The following is a 21,487-nucleotide window of genomic DNA, read 5'->3' on the forward strand; positions in this document are numbered from 1 at the left end:
CAGGAAGGAGCTGCCCACCCATAGCCATGCAGCCAATGCCTGCATCCCTGCGCATCAGCACAGCTCCCTGGGGAAAAAGGCTGTTTCCTGGCCTGATGTTTGGGAGGGTGCAAAGGTTTGGGTTTCCCACCAAGTACTCAACACCTACAAAAATCCTGGAGCACAGGCGTGGAGAAGACACTGCTCTCACACCTTCCACAAGGTCGACATTTGCATTTGTCTAAAACTCTTCATCTTGCTCATCCCCTCACATCTCCACAGGAAAACACCTCTCACTGCTCTGGTGACCACAACAGGAGAAGACCCCCAGAAATATAAGTAGGAGAAAAACCCCACACATGCGGAAGAAGATTCCCAGAAAGGTAAACAGGAGAAAAACCCTGCAGATGCAGAAAATCTCCAGAGACGCAGAAGAAGACCCCCAGACATTTCATCCATCACTGCCAGGAAGAATTCCCCAGGTGGTCCCTGGGGCTCTTCTCAGTTCCCCCAGCATCCCACCCCGCCATCCCAAGCATCCTGCTGCAGCCTGGAGACCCCCGTGCCCCCTTCTCGCCCAGGGCACTCGCACACATGTTCACACACGCCAGCGCAGAGCAGGAGGGGAAGCCAGGCTGCAGGAATAACACAGGCACACAAACAAAAGAGCACAAGCCATTAATCTGGGTGAACCAGAGGAAATGAAATCATTATGTCTGCAGCTACAACATCCCGAGGAACAAATTTCCTGCCTGGATAATAAATGGATTCTTTTGTTTCACATTGGCCCCAACCACGTGAGTCTCTTGGCCTATTCCTCATCCAAAACATCTTGCTGTATAAATACCCAGACGGGTTTGAATTTCAGCTGCTAAAAATATGTTTTAATTATAATAATATATAATAATTAAAAAAAAAAGTGGATCTACAGGCTCCCTTCACCTCTGAAACAACCTTTGAAGGCTTTCCAGCAGGCAGGCAAGCAAACAAAAAGTCCCAAATTGCCCAAAACAGCTGAACAGCACAAATGCAGCCTTTAAAAAACGACTGAGGCACCTGAAAGCAGCTCCAGGTTAATGTTTGCAATAAATAATCCCTGCCAGAAAGAAAAATGATGGGTGCATGAAGATTTGAAGCACCGATGGCCCAGAAGTATCTCCTAAGTCCCTCTCAGTAGAAGGACGGGACCAAAGGCACATCGGCACACCAATGACAGCTCCAACCTTGGGGCTGTGCAGGTTTTCTTCTGAGCCAGGTTTTCTTCCGCTGGCTCACCAGCGTTTGGGATTTATCCATTGAATGGATGGAGGGAATGCAAGATCTGGCCTCCTCTGGCTTGGCAAGATGCTCCTCAGCTGCAGGAGACTCCAGGGATGCAGACCTTGAAGAAAGCTGTGTGAATGACTGGTTCCAACAGCTCCTTTAATCTGCAACTCCATCACATCACTCACTTAAAAACACTTTTGCATCTAATTGCATATTTTTCTTCTGCTTTCAGCTTTTTTTCACTCGCCTTCCCAGCTTCACCAACACATTGCAAGCACTGCAACAAGTTTCAAAACAAGACAAGGTTTTGAAGCAAAACATCAAAGTGCCTTCGTGCACAAAGTCTAAATTGTTTGGATGTTAAAGAGGAAACAAGCTCAGAAATTCCCCCCAGCTAGCAGGCAGTCAGGGCAGAAGATGAAACCAAGCCCACCATGCTCAACCACAGCTCTTACTCGGGGTTGGACTTGTTCTCCATCACCCCAAACATCCCAGCACCCAATGACTTCTCTCCAATTCCATACAAACACACACAGAGGAAACCCCTGGTGCATCACACCAGCAGAACCTCAATTTTGTTTTCCTTTGAGGGTCATCTTTAATTACAATTATATTTTGGATGCTGGGGAAAGTGTCCAAGAACAGCTGCTGCCTCATTTCTATTACTTATCACCGCTGTTACTTCAAGGAAGGGGAGGGAAAAAAAACAAAAAAAAAACCAAAAAAACACAGTCCTTGGAAATGAAATATTTACACACCCACATAGGCTAATCCCAGCAGATCCAAGGGTGGGAAGTCTATTTAAAAAACATCCTTAATTACTTTCCCATTTTAAAGGGAATAATCTGGCCATTAGCTAGAATGCTTTACTTAAGTAATCACTTATTTTTCAAGAGGAATAATCTGCTGGTGCACAGACAGGATAGGGGACTGAGAAACCATTTTTATACGCTTTCCTCTGGTACAGCTGCTGACAGCCAAGTGGCACAGAAGGATTGAAGGAACCAAGGGGAGTCAGGAAGTCAACACATGCCACCCTTGGGAGGCCACCCCTGGAGCATGGACAGAGCCACCTCATGCTCCGGTCCCTGGATTGCACCACAAGGAAACTTTGTTGGGAAAAGGGGGGATTCTCAAGGCAACATGGGAAAGAAAAATGGGAATAGAACCCAAACGTCTCAAAAGGCCATCGGTCCCTTCACAACAATGCCCTGGCAAATGCCTCCATCCCTCCCAGCAGTGCCAGGAGCAGGGAAACACAGCAGGTTGATACTGCAAAACACTGAATTATCAAGAGCATCTTTCAGTGCCTTTTTGCTGATGTATTAACAAAACATTCTCTTATCAGAAAATATAGTGGTTTCTGCTGGAAAAAAAAGTCAGTAATCCAGACATGGGGATGTACTGAAGGATTCCCGAAGTCCCCCTGTAAGACCAAAGCAAAGAGCAGCAATTTGCTAACTGGCAACAGCCGCTACGCTGCTCGAGGAAAGGGCTGGAACCCTGAGGATGGGCAGAAGTTTGATTATAAGACACACACGGTGGATCATTTAGAAAGATAAAACCGCGCTCGCTCTGCCGCAGCCAGCTATTAAAAGTGGAGAATGTTATTTCAGGTAATAAAGAGCAGGACCTGAGGACCAGCCTGGGAATTCAAATTTACAGCTTGTATCAAATTCATCTGCTGTAAAACTTCACCTAGTTTATAAGTTTCTCACCAACTTCATAAAACATGTTTTATTATTATTGTTTTCTGACTCTCCTGCCTTAATAAAATTCCTCTCCCAGCCTGTGTGGGTGTTGCATTATAAACATTTGCACTTTGATTCATTCAAGACTGCAGAAAGCTTTCAAGGTAACCTATTAGGAATACTTTAAACGGTTCAAAGATATCCCACTTTCCCCTGTATGCCACAAAGCTTTAAAGAACAAAATAAAAACATGCCTCGCTGCAAACCACCTCCACTCAGGAGATGGGAGTGACCACGCAGGCCAGCCAGGAGGGGTCCAGAGTGGGAAAACACAGGAGTTACCAGGGCACAGGGTAAGGTGGGCACCCACCCCTCACTCCCCAAGCCCCCTCGCCAGGGAGCTGCAGGGATTTATTAACAAAAGATTCTCTTGGGGATGATGTGAGTGCATCCCGATGGTGGGAGGCAGCCAGACCATTTTTGGGGATGCTGCTGAGTGGTTCCTGCTGGTGGGAGGCAGCTGGACTGTTTTCAGGGATGCTGCCAAGTGGTTCCCACTGGTGGGAGGCAGCCAGACCATCTTCCCACAAGTTAAAGACCCAACCATGCAAAAGCAGGGATTTCCTCATCCCTGATGAGTCCAGCGCTGGCACACAAAGGAGAGGTGGAGGGGGCTGGAAGCAGCATCCTTCTCAAAGCAGCTCCTTTTCTTCTGCCTCAGCCAGAGTTAAGGAGCAGCTTTTCATGGCTCTGAGCAGGCTCTGGAGCCAGGCTCTGAGCAGGCTCCCTCCCGCGGGCGCGGTGATAACCCACGCACGGCACGAGAATAAAAGCTGAGTTTTAGAGGGACGCTGAACACAATTAGCTCGTGCCCTTACAGCTCCCAAAGCCAGCAGCCACCTCCTCTCCTGGCCAAGTTGGCTGCAGCATCCAGGGGTTGGGGGGCATTGCCAGCCCACAGACAGAGGGCTCGACCTGAGCTGGGCCCGAAGAAAAAGGCATTAATGCCTTTAATTCCTGCATAGCTGCTGCTCTTCTCCACTTGACTGAGCAAGAGGGAGGTTACCTGGAACAATGCAAACGGCTGAAGGAGCCACAGACCCCTCCCCAGGAAACACAGTACAGAACTGATCCGCCTTTATTTCATTAAACCAGAAATTACCACTTTGCAGTCCATCCCTGGTCACAATAACATCATTGTATGTGACTTCACAGTGCCTCTGCTGAGAGCCTGATGGGCTCAAACATCTTAGACCCCCACCAGCAACTTAAACTCAAGGAGCAAAGCACAGGCAGCAAAGGCCACAGAACTCCAGGAGATTCACCCACTTGTGTGGAGCTTCATTTGTGTGAGCTCCACAGGCTGGGGAAGAGCTCTGTGCTCCAGGTTCACCTGCAGCCAGGCCCATAATTTCCAGGACTAAATAAAAACTGCATTAAAAATAATCACAGCAGATGAGCAGGGATGGAGTGGCCACGTGCTAAGGGCAAACACACCTGTGGAGCACCCTCTCCAGCTCCATGGACACATCATGGGAGGAAAACGTCCTGGACTAGTCAAAACCATTACAAGAAGCACTTCCGACAGTACAATTGTGACAATTTTGTTACTTCCAAACACATTTGTTTCAAATGAAAAGCAAAGCCAGCACCAAATGGAGCACTACGAGAGCACTCCACTCGTGCTCTCTCCCTACATGTCCACGCCGTTCCTTGGGCATTTGGAAATAAAAAGCTACAGATTTTTGGTGAAAACACCAAGTACATCAGGCTGTCTCCCTCTCAGCTCCCCCCGCTCGGAGGGCAGGGAATGCCCAGTGAGCCCAGAGCAGCCCCCCACAGCTAGCCCCATTTCTCCTCCTGCCCCCTGGGAACAGTGCTTCCCTTTTAACTCTTCTGCTGAGTTCCCAGGTTTCCCGGGGAAGATGCAATTCACACCCCTCTGCCTGTTCCACGGTGATTTAATGTCTTTTGAGCAAAATGCAATTATCCTCATATCAACAGGGCCCTAGTGAGGATGATAATGAGCCGGCTCCAACCCGCAGCTACGGAAGTGGCTGAAGCAAGCAGAGGCCTCGAGTAATCAAAGGCCCGTCCCCGGTCTCGGATTGCTGAGAAAGAAATGAAAAAAACCTCCATAAAACTTGAAACACTGCCATTCCCTGCTCCATCCCTCCACCTGTGGTGGGGGTTCCAGCACCAGGAGACAAGTGATCAACACCAGCTCAGGGTATGGGTATCCCTAGCATCATCACACACAGCTGCATTTTGGGTGTCTCGTGCCAGGTCACCCACAGCACCCCACGGCAGGGAGAGAGCAAGGGGACATCGACCTGCTGCTCAAAGCACACACAGCAGCCCTGTTTGCCCAGGTTTTGGGGCTCAAGGAGAAGCAGTGAGTTGAAGGTGACTGCCCCAGGTCACACATATGAAGGCATACCCCTGCTCCACCCTGCAAACAGGAATAGAGAAAGGGAGGGAAAGACGTGGACATGCAACAGGTCTTGGGCTTTGCAGGACTTCAGAGGCTTCCTGGGAGACAGCAGAGCTAGGAGCAGGGAGCATCCAGCGGGCTAAGCTGCCCATCCTCTCATAAAAATAATTTATAGTCAGGCAAAGACACCAAAACCCAGCTGTGCTTGGAGCAATCCAAGGAAAATGCTGGCTGGGTTTGAATTATCCCAAGCTTGGTTCCCAGTTGCTGCTGGGATGTGGCACACTGGGTACCAGTGCATTGGAGAGGCAGGTGGGATGAGAGAAAGGCTTTTGAGGAGAGAGCATCATAAAACAATCCTTTGAAGTCGTGATGAAAACTCCATCGGAGGATGGCAGGAAACAGCCTGGAAGTGAGGATTTCCACAGCCTCTTACCTATTCCCACCCTCCACATTTACTCATTGCATAACAATTAAAGCTTCATAAGCTCCAACCACCAGTAACCCTGACTGGATGCTTCCCCAGATAATAAACATTTCCTTCGCTAACTAATGAGCACATACCTGAGGCTTTACTAATTACTTGGCCTGGATATTTCCAAATTTTAAATAAATAAAATAAATAAATAAAATCCTAGAATCCCAGAATGGTTTGGGTTGGGAATGACCTTAAAGATCATCTCATTCCTACCCCTTGGGCAGGGACAACTTCCACTAGATCTTAGCAATAACCTAAATAACCTTAATACTGTTAAAACTCACCAAGATTAACTTAATACCATTTTTTTTCTCCCCCCTATCCAGAAAGACCTTGAAAGAACTCATCCTGCTTATTAAGGGGAATGACTGAGAAGAGAAAATAAAAGCAAAATAACACTCATCAGTTAACTAAAACCTTGGCCCTCAATCTTGACCCTCACCTCCTTCAAACGACTGCTTGCCATGACTGTCCACTGTGCACAGTATGGAAATGTCAGCCATGGGATGCTCTGGGACTCCCCTCCTCCCAAACCAAGAGCATCCCTGGCTTAGGTTGGGAGAAGTGAGGCTGAAGGACACTCATCTTCCTTGTCCAGGGCTCAGCACAAGCCCCTTCCCCTTTGAACTGTTGCCTCTGTGATTTTTCACTGCGGGGCTCCCAGCAGGAACTTATTAAAGCCAGACCAAAGCACATCTTGCTTTAATAGTAATTAGGTCACCCTGGGTTGTGGGCTTAGCAGGCAAAACTACAATTATTTAGAAACATCAAGTTTAAATGCCAAAGAATCTTAATGGAGCTGAGCTAATTAACCAATTTCAACTAAGTAACTGATTAGCTTAAAAAGAAAAAAAAGATAAATCAATGATCATAGACAACAACATTTTCTTCTAACAGCCTTTCTTGCAGCAATTCTCAATTGCACAAACTGAGCCCAACAACCCCTGCTAACCAAATATTATTGTAATTAAATATTCAACAGAAAGCCTCTTCAATTATTCAAAAGACTGATAACACTTGGTTATAATTGGGGTGGTGGGAGAGGTTTCCAGAAGCGGGGATTGCGTGCACCATCCAGCTCTGGTCGCTGACGCAAACCCACAGGTCGTGGCATCAGCACAGGGCACCCCTCCCATGCCTGGAACCAACCTGGGGGCAGACGGATGCTCTCCAGCCCCAACGAGAGAAAACACACCAGATGGTGCACAGGCTTTCTGGATTCCTGTTATTACACCAAAAATTTAGGGGACTAATGGCCAGTTTCCAGGTTTCACACCATTTTCCAGTGGTAGCGTTATTCCCCTGACAGAGGGCCGGGATGAAAAGCAGGCCCTGGTGTATCATTATAATTCACTAAGCAGCATTACCATAGGAAATTACAAATTAGCTTTTCAGCAAAGGATACGGACGTATTTAGATTAGCCACAGAGAAACTACAGACCCCTCCAGCCCATTCATCAAAGCTCTCGTAGCTCCAACTTTCAGGGAAATGAAACAATAATAAATATTGAGCAAAAAGTTAATCTCCCCTGAACGCACTTTAATAATTCAAAAGTTGTGAGAAATAAATAAATAGAGCACAGATCCTTTCGTGCCTACAAAACACGTGTCCTGTTTTTCTCACTATTTCTCATGATGTGACTTGGTGGGAAAATGGATGGTGACCAAAATAACAGAGCTCCAAAAACTCAGCTGCGGCTGCGAGCAACATTTACAGGGAAGGAGGGAGCCCATCCACGCTTGCCACTTATCTGGAAAGCTGTGGAGTTGATTTGGGGAAGAGTTTGTTCCCACTGTCCCTAAGGAAAGGGCTGTGTTGCCTCTACCTGCTGTCTGCACCCGTTCTGTGCCCGTTCCCTTCCCGGCACACTCCCAGGCAGCCTCTCAAGCTGCTCATTTTTGGAACGACTGCGGATTTACCCTTAAAAGCTGAACAATGCAATAACCAGCTCAGAGTCCAGGGGCCACACAAGGCGCCAGCTCTCTCCTGACACTACTCTGCCATCGCTCCATCCCCTTCCACACCCTTCTGCTCCCACACCAACCTGGGGCCTCTGTAAGCAGCACTCGCTCCAACCTCCTAACCTTTCCAGCAGAGGAGATGCCTTCCCAAATTGCCACCCGGCCAGCATCCAACCTTAACATTTGCCTTGCCCAAGCATTGATGCGTGCAATCCTTGAGAGCTGTTTGCAGCAGAACAAGGTCAAATTGAAATGCACTTTCAAATCTTAATGAATATTTGGGGAAAGCATTCCCTTCTGCAACCCCAAGTATTTACCCAGCCTTGCTGTGCTGTTAAATGACTCCTCACACCAACGCCATCTGTTCAGAGGGAACAAAGCACCACAGCGCCCTTTGGGCAGCATCACAGTTTTGGGGTTCCTGCAGGAAGCCCTTTCCATGTGTGCTGAGCTTGGGGTACCCACAGCCGGGAGAGGTAAAAAAGCCCCCTGGAGCTGGCTGGACTCAGCCAGTGCAGTGCACACACAAGAGCCTCAGCCTCGCTCTGAGCATCACCTCCATCAGCCTCATCCCACAGCACGCATGCTGCACCAGGACCGGGACCTCCAAAACTTTGCTGATTAGCATTGGGTTACCCATTGCTCCAGGTACCATTTCCCCCTTTTCATCAAATCTGAGCATTTCTTTAGCTTACAGAACCCATCTCTGCTACAAACATCTATAACTCAGCACCGTAGCCTGGATCCAGATCCAGACAAGCATATTTAGCCTCTTTCATCATCAAACATCCGTATTCTCTTCTGATTTCTGAGGCTAATGGAAAGGGTTTATTCTGTCCTATTGTGTCAGGAGCTATACCCAGAATGGGTGAGAGGACACCTTGCAAACCCTCTGGCAGCTCACGCCACGGCAGTCAGGGACACTTAACACATGGGAGAACATGCAGCACTCCAATATCCAAAAGAGCAGGAAAACACAGTCCCCACCTTCTCCATGAGCAGAGATACCGGGAAATAGTAAAAAAAAAAAAAAAAAAAAAAAAAAAAAAAAAAAAAAAAAAAAAAAAAAAAATCCACCATGAAGAAAAAAAAACACCAAAAAGGAACATAAGCACCTGCAGTGTCGGGTACCTTCTCCATGACTTAACAAAACACTTTCCCTTCAGGCTGACAAGATCTGGGCTCACTTATCATGCCAAGAACAAGGGTTTTTCCCTTAGGGCTTTCTTTTTCCCCTCAGTTTGAGCAAAGAAAGCAAGAGTAAAGGGACAGCTGAATAGTAGCACTTGCAAATTCCCACGAAGGTTACCGCTCACACTTGGAAATTCCCTCCTGAAGACTTATTCCTAGCTTCTCCTTGAGAAGGGCTCAGCTCAGGGGGAGCAGCTGGGCCAGGGGTGGGAGCGCACAGGGTGCTGGTGCCGAGGGAAAGGCAGCACGGCGGCTCTCAGCCTGCCCGGCACAAGCACCAAAGGATGCCTGCAACAGATGCGTGCAACCCGAGCCAAGAGGGAGGAGAGCCGGTGCCCGGGGCAGGCAGCACGCACGGAGTGAGAGCCAGGGACGTCGCTCTCCAGTCAAACCCCATCCCTGCTCCTCTCCCAGCTGGCAGTTCTGAAGCCGGTGGATAAGCAGGGTAAGAAAAGCTAAGCCAGATTCACCAGCCTCAAGCAGGGCTTTTCACCTCCCTCCTGTGGTCTGCTTACCGTGGGGCTGCAAGCACAGAGAGAAAAAACTGGATTTTCAAAGAGCGGGTGTGAGGCAGGGAGATGCTGGAGAGGCAAGCAAGGCAGGCAGGTGAAACAGAGCACACGGAGGAGCTGCACTGAAATGGTCATCAGCCCATCTGACCTACCAACAGCTCCAACTCGAGTTAAAACACGTAACATCAGTCCATTACCACCCTCTCTATATGCTAAATGGATTGTATTTGGTTCAGCTAACACGAGAGAGAGAGCACGCAAGCAGCTCCTGAGTGATTGCAGGGTGTGGGACAGACAGTGTATTTGGTGCTGTCATCTTCTCACATCCTTCTCCCTCTTTGCCAGCCACAAAAAAAATTTTAAAATTACTACAGATGTCCAGCAGAAGGGTCAGCAAAGCCCCAGGATTTAGTAAAAAATCAAGGAACCATTAAAAAAGTCAGATAAGTGACTCTATTACCTCCAGGTTTGCGTGCCGCAGGCAATGAGTTGGCAGGGTTTTTTACGGAGAATAACGAGGGTGGTTTGGAGGCAGCCCGTGCCCTGACCCCAGCTGCATCCTCCTCCCATTCCAGCCGGGTCCAGACCCCCAGACGCCTCCCCCACCATCACAGAAAAAAGACTTTTTGTCTCGTTGGCTGATTTGGGATGCAGGGAGCCACCCCTGGCTCAGCTGCTCCTGCAGCCCAGGGCAGAGCAGGGCACCAGCCGTGGCTTTGCCGTGCTGTCAGAGAATGCTGCCGGATAATCCAGCCTCGCTGATGCTCCAGGGGAAAAGCCAGACCTCAGGGTAGGGCAGGTCCTAGGAGATGGTCCACATCCATTAGAGAAAACCACGTCTCAATCTAGCAAATTCAATCTCTGTATCAAGAGATTCAGTAACGTTTAAATAAACGCCATAGAAAGGCATTTTCTTTATACGACCACATCACTAGACTCTCGTCTTAAGTACAAATCAGATTCAACTGCTCTACCTCAGAAATGCCCCATCCAAAATTTTCCCTGAAATCTGAGCTCTCTCCCAGGATATTACTTTACTATCCAAGCAACTTCCTCAGCAGAGTACAAATATCACCACCCTCATCAGGTTCGGTCCTGGGTAGGGACACTGACTCTGCCAGTGCTCCCGGGGAGAGCTCCGGCAAGCTGGGGAACCCCTGGGTGACACCCAGGAGTGCCCTCAGACCAGGAGGGAACCAAAGTCTCCCATCCAGCCGCAATTCCAGCAGCGCCTCAAGCCGCTGACGCTGCAAACGGCGGCGAGCGAAGCGCTGCTAACAGGTCTTGGCTTTTCACGTGCAGCCTCGCCACCGAGCAAACGCGCGCTCGCTGCATCACGTTTCGGCATGGCACCAGCACTCCCACCTCCAGGTATTCCTACAGAGATGTCATGAGGCAGCCCAAGAAATACGAAAAGCAAACACGTGTGTCAGCCAAAAGCCGGCAGAAAGGAGATGCTGCATCAAGCGGGCCTGCTGGCGAGAGGAGAGGAGCTGTGGCCAAACCCCATCGGAGCAGCATTCCAGCTCCTGAAGCAGCTCCTCGCTGCCCGGCGCTGAGCCGGAATCTCCTGCCATCTCTGACAGCTTCCAGATCAGCCACAACCGCACTCATATTGACACCCCCCGAGAAAGGCCCAGCGGTGTGAGACCCTGAGCATCATCCCCCCCACCCGCGTGTCTCTCGCTGCTCACGGCCGAGGGGCTGCACCACGGCCCCTGCGCGCAGCCAGCGCTCCGCAACCCCTGCCACGAGCTGCTGCTGTGCCAGCAAGAAAGGCGGCGGTGGCAAAATAAAACGAAAAAAAAAAATAATCGAAGCGATACTTGGAGAGCCATGCCGGCCACGGAGCAGCGACACAGCACCAAGGCTGGGGCGGGCTGGCTGTCCCACCAGGCCCACCGCCCGGAGCCTGGGTCTTGGCTGCAGGCACCTTCCTGCTGCCCAGAAAAGCCCACGACCAAGCGGGAGATGGGGAAAAGATCCCAGACCACTGGCACGGACCGTGCTGAGAGGAGGAGCACGCACCTGCTCCGTGGCTCCGTGGCCGGGCCAAGCGTTCCCCGGCTCAGTTCATCCCCCAAAACGGAGACCACCTGCCCACGGCTCCCGGCGCATCCATCCTCCGCCGAGGCTGGCAGAGGCGGCTCCACGCACCGCCACGGCCCACGGAGGCGGCCCCACCACGGCCCCCGGGACCAGAGGGGACCCAGTCGGGACTCCGGAGACGGCCCCACCGCGGCCCCGGGGACCAGAAGGGACCTCGGAGGTGACCCCACGGCGGCCCCAAGCAGAGCTCCGCAGGGAAGGGGAGCCGAGCCGGAGCTCGCCCCACAGGGATGCGAGCGGGTTCCCTCCTCCATCCCCGGCCCCCTTCCGAGGACACGGGCTGCCAGCACCGCCCCCGGGCCAGGTAACCCGGGCTGGCACAAGAGGCCGGGGCCACGGGGCTATGATCCAGCCCCGTGCCGGTGCCTTACGGCGGGGGAGTCGCTCCCCGCCTGCTCACCAGCTGCAGACGCCGCGGGCGGCGCAGGGACCCTCGGCTCAACATCCCACGCGCTCTCGGTAGTCCCGGTCGCCGCTCACCTTCCACGGCGGCCGCGGCGGCGGCCAGGCAGAGCAGCACCACCAGATCCACAGCCATCGCCTCCTCGGGCCCCGCAGGCGTCAGCCGCTACCGGCGGGCGGCCGTGAGCGGGCATGGGGGGTGCGTCCGCGGGCCGGATGGCTCCGGGGCAGGGCGGGCCGGGGCCGCGGACGGGACGGGCCGGTGGCGGTGCCGGTGCCGCTGCCCGCCCGCCCGGGTCACATCGCCGCCGAGAGTGGCGCGCGCGGCCACGCCGCCGCCGGCCCCCGCCGCCGCCCGGCCCCGCCCCCGCCTCGGCCCCGCCAATCCCCGCGCCCGCCTGGCCACGCCCCCGCCTCGGCCCCGCCAATCCCCGCGCCGCGCCCCGCCTCGGACACGCCCCCGCCAGCCGCGCGCGCCCGTGCGAAGGGCGACGGCGCCCTCTGGCGGCGCGAGGACGCTCCCTCACGCCGTGCCTCCCCTCAGCGGGACCCACGACGGGGCGGACCCGGCCCCCTCAGAGCCGGGACGCGGCGGAGCACGGGCGGGGACAGCAGCGGGGACGCGCCAGGGGGATCACATTGCCGCAGTCCCGCTCCCCTCTCTCATCCCCACCCCAAAAGGAATCTGGAGCGAACCGGCAGCCCCACAGAGACGTGGCCCCTCTGCCCAGCCGCTCCCAGCATGAGCGCTCCCCTCAGGTTCAGACGCTGCGGCCGCGGTCGGACACAACGCGGGGCGCCCCTCTCATCCTCCTGCCTTCGCCTCCACCGCGCTCACCCTGCGCTGGGCATCGCTCCGGATGCCGCGGCCAAATGAGCACACGGGAGCAGCGGCCCCTCTCGGGGGACACCGGCATGCTCAGCACCCCTCAGCAGCAGCCCCTCGTCGCTGCCAGCCCAGGGCCGTGCCCCGGTACTCACAAGCCCAGCCAGGAGCAATCTACATCCACGGCCTGCAAAAAGAACCGTCCAGAAGGACGCTCGCCCGATCGCGCTCTCCCCACGCACGGCCCTGGTCAGCCTGGGCAGAGCTCAGCATCCCCCGCTGCTCTGCTCCCCAGCCGACAGCAAAGCTGACCCTGGCCCTGCTCCTTAGGGATCCGCTCATCCAAGCACACGCGGGTTACGGAAAACAGCCACGGGCAGGGCAGGCAGCAAGGGCTCATTCGGGTCACGGCCACACTCCTGCCGCCACGGTGGGGCCAGAAACCCCGCAGACACACCGAACGCTGGAAAATCGTCAGCTTTTCAGGGAAAGAGCGTGCAAAAAACAGTCGGCGGTGCCACGGGAACAAGAGTTTTTCTTTTGCGGTTGTGCAAAATATATTTTCAAGCAGCTCCTATTCAGCTGAGCAAATAACAGAAAAAATTGCCAAGAACCTTCTGGCTAAGTTTTAAGGAAATTTGCTTTCATCTTGACAACCCTTCTTCATTTCCTTCCCATGAATATCTCAGCAATCCAGTTTACTCACTCAGAGGATCACAGAAAGAAAACTGTGAAGTAAATGTCAGTATTATTTGCATCTTTATCCAGTCTGCCATAAAAGCAACACCATGTTATTTATCTGATCTAGCACAACTCAGTAACAGCTCAAGTATAGAATATTCATGATGTGCAAAGCAAAAAAATGTTAATCGTTTGAGAATACAAGAGGCGAAGAGCTGAGCCTGTGAGTTACCCAGAGAAGTGCCTCATTTTGGCGGGGGGGGGTTTCCTCCCAAATAATAGTTATCAACTGAAAACCTTGCATTCAGAAACTAACATTTGACCAAAAAAAGCCTGACAATTTCTGTAGGGTAAAAAAAAGGATAATACATCAATATTCTTCTGATTTCTTTTCAGCTGGCCAAAGAGTTGGCTGCGCTGGGTGAAAGCCAGCTGTGTTTGTTCAAAATGTTTTCTGTTCCGTCAGCCTTGCTGCAAGTCTCCCAACAGCAAGGCTTTGCTTCTCCTGGAGGACACATCTCCAAAAAAGCCGTGTACCATCTGGGGGTGGAAGCGGGAAGGTGGCAGCATCCTGTCACAGGGCCACTCTTCCTTGCACACCCAGTCAGACTGTCACCATCTGCCCCAGAGACAATGCCCACCAGTGTCCCCTTGGAGGGCACATCAAGGGCATTAAAGCCTGATGGGGTTCGGGCACATTTTGCTCTATTTTCCTCTCTGCACCAGCCATGTGTGGGAGGCAAACACCCCACAGAAGGCAAAATCACCCTCTGGGCTACCAGCAACCTGCAATTCTGCCCACCAGGCCCCTGTGCGGGAAGGACATGGGGCACAGACTGCTCAGAGCAAGAGCAGCCCCCCGGAGGGAAGGCTTTGGCCGGTGCTGTGCCCGGAGTTCACGGCCGGTCCCTCTGTGCTCACAGCCCGCAGCACATTGAGATGGCGGCAGTCCGCTGCCAGAATTAGCTCTGTCTTAATTAACAGCTTTGCCTTTGTTCTCAGATGCTGCTTCAGGCGATGCCAAAGCCTTTGTGGAGGATGAAGATCTGGGATCCCAGTGAAAGGAAGCATCAAGACTTATATGGAATGGCACAGATCTCCTTCTCAAAAAACCATTGTAACCACCTTTGAGAGCAGAGGGGTCACAGCCTGCGCCAGTCCCCGTTCATCCCCACCACACTGTCTGTGACAGGGCCAGCTGAAGCACAGACATGAATCCCACCAGGCCATCCTTGTGCATCTGGTGGCAGCAACCATGCTACAAGGGAGGCTCTGGAGGGGTCACCCCAAATTCTTCAAGCTGGGAAACAGCAAGCTCACACTCTGGGAGCCTGACATCTCCTGTGACAGTAGGTGGGGGTGACCAAGGCTCCTGCCCTGCACCAGGGCTACCACCCAGCTCAGACTGGGAGCTCACTGGGATGGTGCCCTTGGTGGCAGGAGAATCCTGTGAGCCGCTCACTAATGTAGGAGCGGCTCAGAGCAGGATAAAGGACAAACAAACCTCCCCTGCATCAGCCTCATGGAGCAGCAGAGGTGGCAGAGGACACGGAGACTCCACAGCCAGGACAAGCACAGAGCTAAAGCAGCTGTGACACATCCGGTTTATTTTCCAAGCCGAGGCCAGGCCTGCAGGGAGGGCAGGAAGCTTTTCACACAGCGCAGGAGCACTGCTCCTGCATCCCTAATCCTGCCAAGGCAGCACAGGCTGCTCCCAGCAGTTTGCCTGTGCATTAATTGTAGAGGAAAAGCCTGCACCTACAGCATCCTCCCGAGAGTCAAAGCCTGAGGAGCTGGTAAATCCTCTCCCTGATAAGAGAGGCAGATCCCTTCAATATTCCAGCATTCCAGACTTGTCTGGTGTGCACCACACAAGAGCCAGGTGAGACAGGTAACAAGGGCAATGCTGGCAAGCAGCATCCAGCCCCTGCAGCACCTCCTGGGCAGCTGAACCCCTTCCTGCTAGTCCAAATAAATGTAATATGATGTAATAACATTAATTAGCAGCATTAAATGTTCAGCGTATTCAAGGCACAACTCAGCCACTTGGCACAGTGCAGCCCAAACTGCTTACAGTTCTCCCAGAGGAAATTACCTCAGGGAGACTTCTGGGCTTAAATACCATCAGGAAGCTGAAGGGAGAGAGGAGGGAGAGAAGTTATTGTCCTCTCTAGGCATTTACTGAAAATTCAGGTGTCTTATCAGAGCAGAAGAAGCTGTAGGAAGGACAACTCCTTTGTCATGTGAACAATTGGAGGACTAAATTGAAGCGAGACGTAAAGAAAAAAGTAGGTGAGATGAAGGTTAATTTGGCAACCAGAGTGAGAACAGAGGGAGCTGGGGTATGGAAGAGTCTATTAATTCCCTGGGCAAGAGACACAGCCTGAGCCGGGCCACAGAGTAACTCCTTGCGCAGTACAGAAAGATAAATTGCAGGTTCATCTGGTGGAATATTCTGTTTATTAAGTTCCAAAATAGGAGACAGTGAAGTGCCAAGTGCCTCGAGCCTCTCGGTGCCTGAGAACATATTAATCACTGGTGGGAGCAGTGTTCAGGCAGCTCTGGTGCAACACCAGGCACCATGTAACAGGATGGACACGCCACATCCTCCCCTCCACACTGCCACAGAGATGCCTGCTCCTCTAGCACCGGAGAGCAAAGACAGATAAAGATCAGCAAGTTCCTTTAAGAGCTAAAGAATTCGCTTTGATTCACAGATGCTGCAATTTCTGCTACCTGGCTTTTCCTCTTAAATGGGTTTTTCAGGGCAACACTCAGTTGCAAATCCCAGCAGACCTGCCAGCCCTGGGACAACACAAGCACAGATCAGCCGTGCCACTTTCTCCTCTTTTCCCTTTCCTTCCTAGGATCTCCAGGTGGAAGAATCTCTTTGTTCCCTTTGAAGGCAGAGGATTAACAAAGGCAAATGCAAAAGAGAAAAACAAAAACTCCTTTGTCTGAGGATAGATGACATCTTTTTATCTGTTTCTAATCTGGCTTCAACTTTCATTTCTTTAGGATGGGGAAAAAAAAATCCAAAGATTAAATTTTTTGCCAAGACAAGCTATAATAAGTGACAGAAATACTCCATCTCCAGGTCCCTGCTAGCTCTGTGAAGTCAGAACATTCACAAGGAAGAAAGCAAAATATAGACAGACAAACACTTTCAATGGAGATTTAAAATAAAAACTCTCCTCATGTTCCAAATGCAAAAGCTACAGAAAAATATGTCGCTCCTCCAAAGAAATTTCATTATCTTGAAGCGAAATGTAATTTATCTTTGGAAGCTTAAAAAAAAAAAAATAGCAGGGAGGGGAACCTGCCACAAGATTTTCACTTTATCACAACGTTTGGTTTGTTGCAGTCTGAGCCATGTTCCCATATGTGGAAGCACACAAAGGGTGGGAAGTTTTTAAGGTGCAAGCCCATCCAAAGAAGGAGGGAGAAGGGAGAATGGTCCAGCCCGCTCCATATCTGCTGCTTCAGGGTCCCATTCAGATATTTTCCTACTGAAATCCCACATCAGAGTCTGGAAAGCTGGCTTGGATCAGATGCTCACCTCATACACAGGAAACTTACCATTTTTTCCTGCTTTATCGTGATTAATTTCCAATTGTCACCTTGATCAATGGGCCCATGAATGCTATCATAAGGATAATATGATTTTTTCCCCCCGATCCTATCACTCACAGGGTAATTACATGGATGATTGCACTGAAGGGCAAGAGCATGTGTCCTGCACACTTGCACAGAGTGCACAAGTGCCTGGTACTGCTGGCATCACCAGGGCGCTAACAGCAGTTTTTCCCCGGTAAAAGAAACAAAACCAGGAATATTCAAGGCCCAAAACCCACTAGTCACACAAACCAGCCAGTGAATGTCTCTGCAGGCATCGCAGCCTCCTCCTGCTGTATCGATCATCAGTCTCAGACACAGAAAGTGAAGGCCAAAAGGACCTGCTGCATCCCCCTGGCCTCCCTGCACACACCAAACCTCACACAGCAAGTTCTGTCTTGATCATTTCACCTCTCAGAAGAGAAACCTGCCTCCCCAAACAGGTCTTTAGCAAGCCACTGCTTTGATAGCCCAGGGACACATCTGAACTGCTCCAGCAGTGCCCTTGGGCCCCTCTGAACGGGGATCACAGGTTCCACAGGGCAGTTGGCAATAGCCAGGCAGCCCTTCCCACAGCCACTCCCAAGGGATCAGCTGCCAAGACCACGAGATGCCACGTCCTGGTTTCCATCATGCACATCCTCCTGCCCAGGCAGGAGCTCACAGTCATATGAGGAGCAGCTGAGGGAGCTGGGGAGGCTCAGCCTGGAGAAAAGGAGGCTCAGGGGGGACCTTCTTGTTCTCTACAACTCAGCAGGCTCTGCTCCCAGGGAGCAGGGACAGGACAAGAGGAAACATCTTCAAGCTGTGCCAGGGAAGGCTCAGGCTGGACATCAGAAGGAATTCTTCACTGTAAGGGTGGTCAGGCATCAGAAAGGGCTGTGCAGAAAGGTTTAGAGGTGTCCCAGGAGGTGTCTGAGGAACTCCTGGATGTGGCACTCAGAGCTCGGGGCTGGATGACAAGATGGGGATCAATCACAGCTTGGACTCGATGATCTTGGAGGTGTTTTCCAACTTCAGTGATTCTGTGATAAGCCTGCCAGTCACCTGCACATCTCTAGCTCTGTTCCATGAATCTCCATCCAGGGAGGGGAGGAAGACTGTGTTTTCTGACAGGAAGGAGTAACTTCCAGGGATAGGATAAGTGCCCCAGCCTCAGCTCCCACCCCTCCACACCACAGCTCAGGATGTCCAGGCACTCTGCAGAGCCACACACAAGTGCAATTCTTAAAGCAGGCTGCTGGAAGAGGGATGAAGGGAGTCCTTGCCAGGCTTGATTGGCAGGAGACATCAAGAACCCTTCAAGAAGGAATTGAGGAAGTTTTGCATTTCAAACAGGGCAGCCAGGCAGAGGTTTACCCAGAGTGGAGGGAAGCATCGAGGCTGCTATTTCATCGGTTAACATCTGGCAGCTGCAAAGCTCAGAGATAATTCTGCCTCCATCCTCCAGAGACTTCAGATCTGGGAGGGATGCCAGAGACGTGGCAACTGGGAGGGGATGAAATTCCTTCACAGAATCCAAAAACGGGCAGTGAAACATCACAATATTCTTCCTCCCTTTAAATAAGTGACTCTTTGAGGCTGACTGAGCCTGTGGAAATGTTATTTCTTTTTGTCTAAGTGGAAGCAGGAGGAGAACAGAGTGGGCCCGATACAGGTGGGGGAAGAAAAAACACCACAAAAGCTTTTTTTTTTAAACCAAAATCAGACATTTTTGATCAAAACCTGCAAAGACTTTTGATCAGAGTCTGGAGGGAAAAAAAAAAGAAAAAAAAAAAAAAAAGGCTTTTAATTGCTAGTTGTATTTCTATTTTTAAAAAGTCAATAAGGACATCAAATTATTTCCACTTAGAAATACCAGGTTACAGAAAATCTGGATTTGGACTAAAAAAAAAAAAAAAAAAAAGAAAAAAGGAAGCTAAAAGAGATCTTTCAGCCAAAACTTGAAACTTATTCAGAGGTAATTCTGAAAATTAGCTGTCATGTGATATAACAGTTTGTGTAAGACCATCATTTGTGACCAGATTGTTTCATTGTGGGCATGAGGACAATCCCCACCTGAGCAGCATCCTGTGCTCTCCAACCCTCTGCCAGCTTTGCACTTGGGGTGGCTTCAGCCAGCTGGGGACAGTGACAGTCCTCACCAGGAACGGGCAATACAGCAGCAAGGCAGCTCTTCAATTACAGAGGAAATTGTCCTAATGAAGCCTGAACACATATGCCGCCTCTCTGCAGGCATTTCTGCCGTGCGTGCCACAGCTCATCCCAGCCCCCTTTCCAGGCTGCACACCCCTGGCTCCAGGGCACGGACCGAGGAAGAAGCAGCTCAGCAGCACCTTCTCACGGAGCAGCATTTGAGGTGGGCCTCAAACTCCACACCCGAGCACGGCTTCCTGGGACGGTCTGTCCTCAATCCTACAGTCTCAGCGCACCCCGAGATCCCCCAAGCCTGAGCAACAGCGGCCAGATCCGGCCATGGATCTGCGTGGATCCCTCAGACTGGGGAACGGGCCCCTGGCTGGTACATATTCGGGGAGCACCCGAGCGAGGAGAGCTGCTCAAGGCTTCACCCAGAGCAGCCATCTCCTCTCCCCACTTACTCATCAGCCAGGCCTGCGGCCAGATACCCCCTTTCGCCGCTGCCCGGGCTGGGGAGCAGCACCCCGAGTCCCCTCGGGCCACGCAGGTGGCCGAGGTTTTCCCTCACCAACCTCTGGAGGTCAGCAGCCGGCAGCACTGGGGCTCCGCACGGGCGGCTGCCGCTGGAAAGAAACAAAACCCGACCCAGGAAAGCAATGGCAAACAAGGAACTCGGGCAAACACCCGGTGGCCCGGACGCAAGATGCTCTGTACGCACCGTAGGTGACCCCAGACATTTGCAGGGGCTGGCGCACATCCTCCCTGCACTGCTCTCCTTCCCTGCAGGCATGCAGGAGTGCAGGACCTTCCTCATTAATAGGAAATGATTAATTTCCAAAGCCTGCTTTGCCCATTTAATATATTCGGGTCTCCTGCCAATTTGTCCACAAGTGAGCCCCGTTCTGGGAAAAGGAATGAATCCCCATTTCACTTTGCCAGCCTCCAATGTCATTTGCTCATTTCATGTCTGAAGGACGCTACAGCAAACCCTTTACAGCTAAATCATTACTGATTTTACAGAGGTTACAAGTTGCTGGTAATGTTTAAAAAAAAAAAAAAAAAAAAAAAAAAAAAAAAAAACTCTTGGCAAATTTATTACACAGAATCTGACATTGTCCTGCATAAATCTCCATGTTCCTGGTAAATAACAGAGATTTCTAGACAATGTGAGACACCAACAAGAACCTAGGCAAGTGAACTGGAGATATGGAAGGAAGCACATCCAGATCCCCTTGTGCAGAGCAGGAAAGGGAGTCCTTAACTTCATCTGGTCCAAAAAGATAAAAACCAGAAAAAGAAAGAAGGAGAAATTCTGTTTTCCCCAGCTGGGCCGGGAAAGGCAGCAGGTCTGTTAGGACAAGGTAGACACCTTCCCCCAGGCACATGCTTCCTTGAGCATCACTAGGATATCATGGGCCAACATCCCTCAGAGCCACTGCTCTGCTGTCTGCCAGAAGCTAAATATTGACCAAAAAAGGTGGATTTTCCCCACAAATGAGGCTGTGGCAAGCTGTCTCCTGACTGGCTTGCAGCTCATTCTTGGTTAGCTAGAAACAAGCATTCCTGCCCACTGGAAAAGAGTTCCCATTACTGTTTCCATCACACTCTCTAGGAATGCAAGAGTCTGACTTTCAGTGAGGATCATTAATCTCATTATTTTTAGATGACATTTCTAGGTGTGTTCTCAGAGCTTCAGGCTCACAGCACAAGCATAGACAAGTGGATGGGCCCCTTGTGCGCCAATACAAGATCACTCCCCAAAATGGATTGAAGAAGAGGGCAGGTAAGAATTTTGTGGTGGCAAAAGAGGACAAATGGAGGGTACCTGGCAGAAGACATCTCCCATCAAGGGTAGGCTGTGACGTCCCAAGGGCTCACTGGCAGCTCAGCCATACCACTCAGGCTCAGGGCAGTGGAGCACACAGCCAGCTCCAGCCACTACTCTGGTGGAAGGAACAAAAGGCCCCTACTTTGCCAGAGGAGGCAATAAGCATCATTTCAGCTACTCAGAACCTCCTGCATCTCACCTGGCCCCTCTTTATCCTGCAGCCACATGGCAGCTGAGACTCATTTCTTCCTAGCAGGGCTCCTCTGCAGCTGGAGAGCTTTGCTGGGGAACACCCACAGACATTGGGCACCACCTCTCACCACCTCTCCCTATTGTCCTACCTCCAGCTCTTCCTCACCAGGTGAGAGCCCTCA

General features: G+C 51.5%; 2 protein-coding genes across 3 annotated transcripts in view; one reads left to right on the forward strand and one right to left on the reverse strand.

Annotated features, from left to right (window-relative positions):
• Window positions 1–21,269, reverse strand: part of EPHB1 (EPH receptor B1) — an 85,777-nt gene extending 64,508 nt beyond the window's left edge. The window contains exon 1 of one of the 2 annotated variants that reach the window (XM_040073936.2): window positions 21,111–21,269. Coding sequence is in view for 1 of the 2 variants with exons in the window: in XM_040073935.2 (XP_039929869.1) it covers window positions 12,103–12,160 (58 nt within the window). In the remaining variant the exon portion in view is untranslated. Of the gene's footprint in view, window positions 1–12,102; window positions 12,223–21,110 lie in introns of those variants that run through there. The other variant, XM_040073935.2, reaches the window with a different exon arrangement.
• On the forward strand, window positions 12,217–14,592 carry LOC120757191 (proline-rich protein 2-like). Its single transcript, XM_040074350.1, has 2 exons — window positions 12,217–13,099; window positions 14,534–14,592. The coding sequence occupies exons 1-2, from the start codon at window positions 12,217–12,219 to the stop codon at window positions 14,590–14,592; spliced, it is 942 nt and encodes a 313-aa protein (XP_039930284.1).
• Window positions 21,270–21,487: the final 218 nt, after the last annotated feature.

The sequence above is a fragment of the Hirundo rustica genome, chromosome 10, assembly GCF_015227805.2.
Source record: "Hirundo rustica isolate bHirRus1 chromosome 10, bHirRus1.pri.v3, whole genome shotgun sequence".
Classification (NCBI taxonomy): domain Eukaryota; kingdom Metazoa; phylum Chordata; class Aves; order Passeriformes; family Hirundinidae; genus Hirundo; species Hirundo rustica.

Bases quoted from the DNA above. Each gene is read 5' to 3' on its own strand.
- LOC120757191 (XM_040074350.1), top strand. From the start codon at position 12,217: ATGGGGGGTGCGTCCGCGGGCCGGATGGCTCCGGGGCAGGGCGGGCCG. The intron at 13,100-14,533 runs GTCAGCCTGGGC...CTTTGTTCTCAG, and splicing joins TCTCCCCACGCACGGCCCTG to ATGCTGCTTCAGGCGATGCC.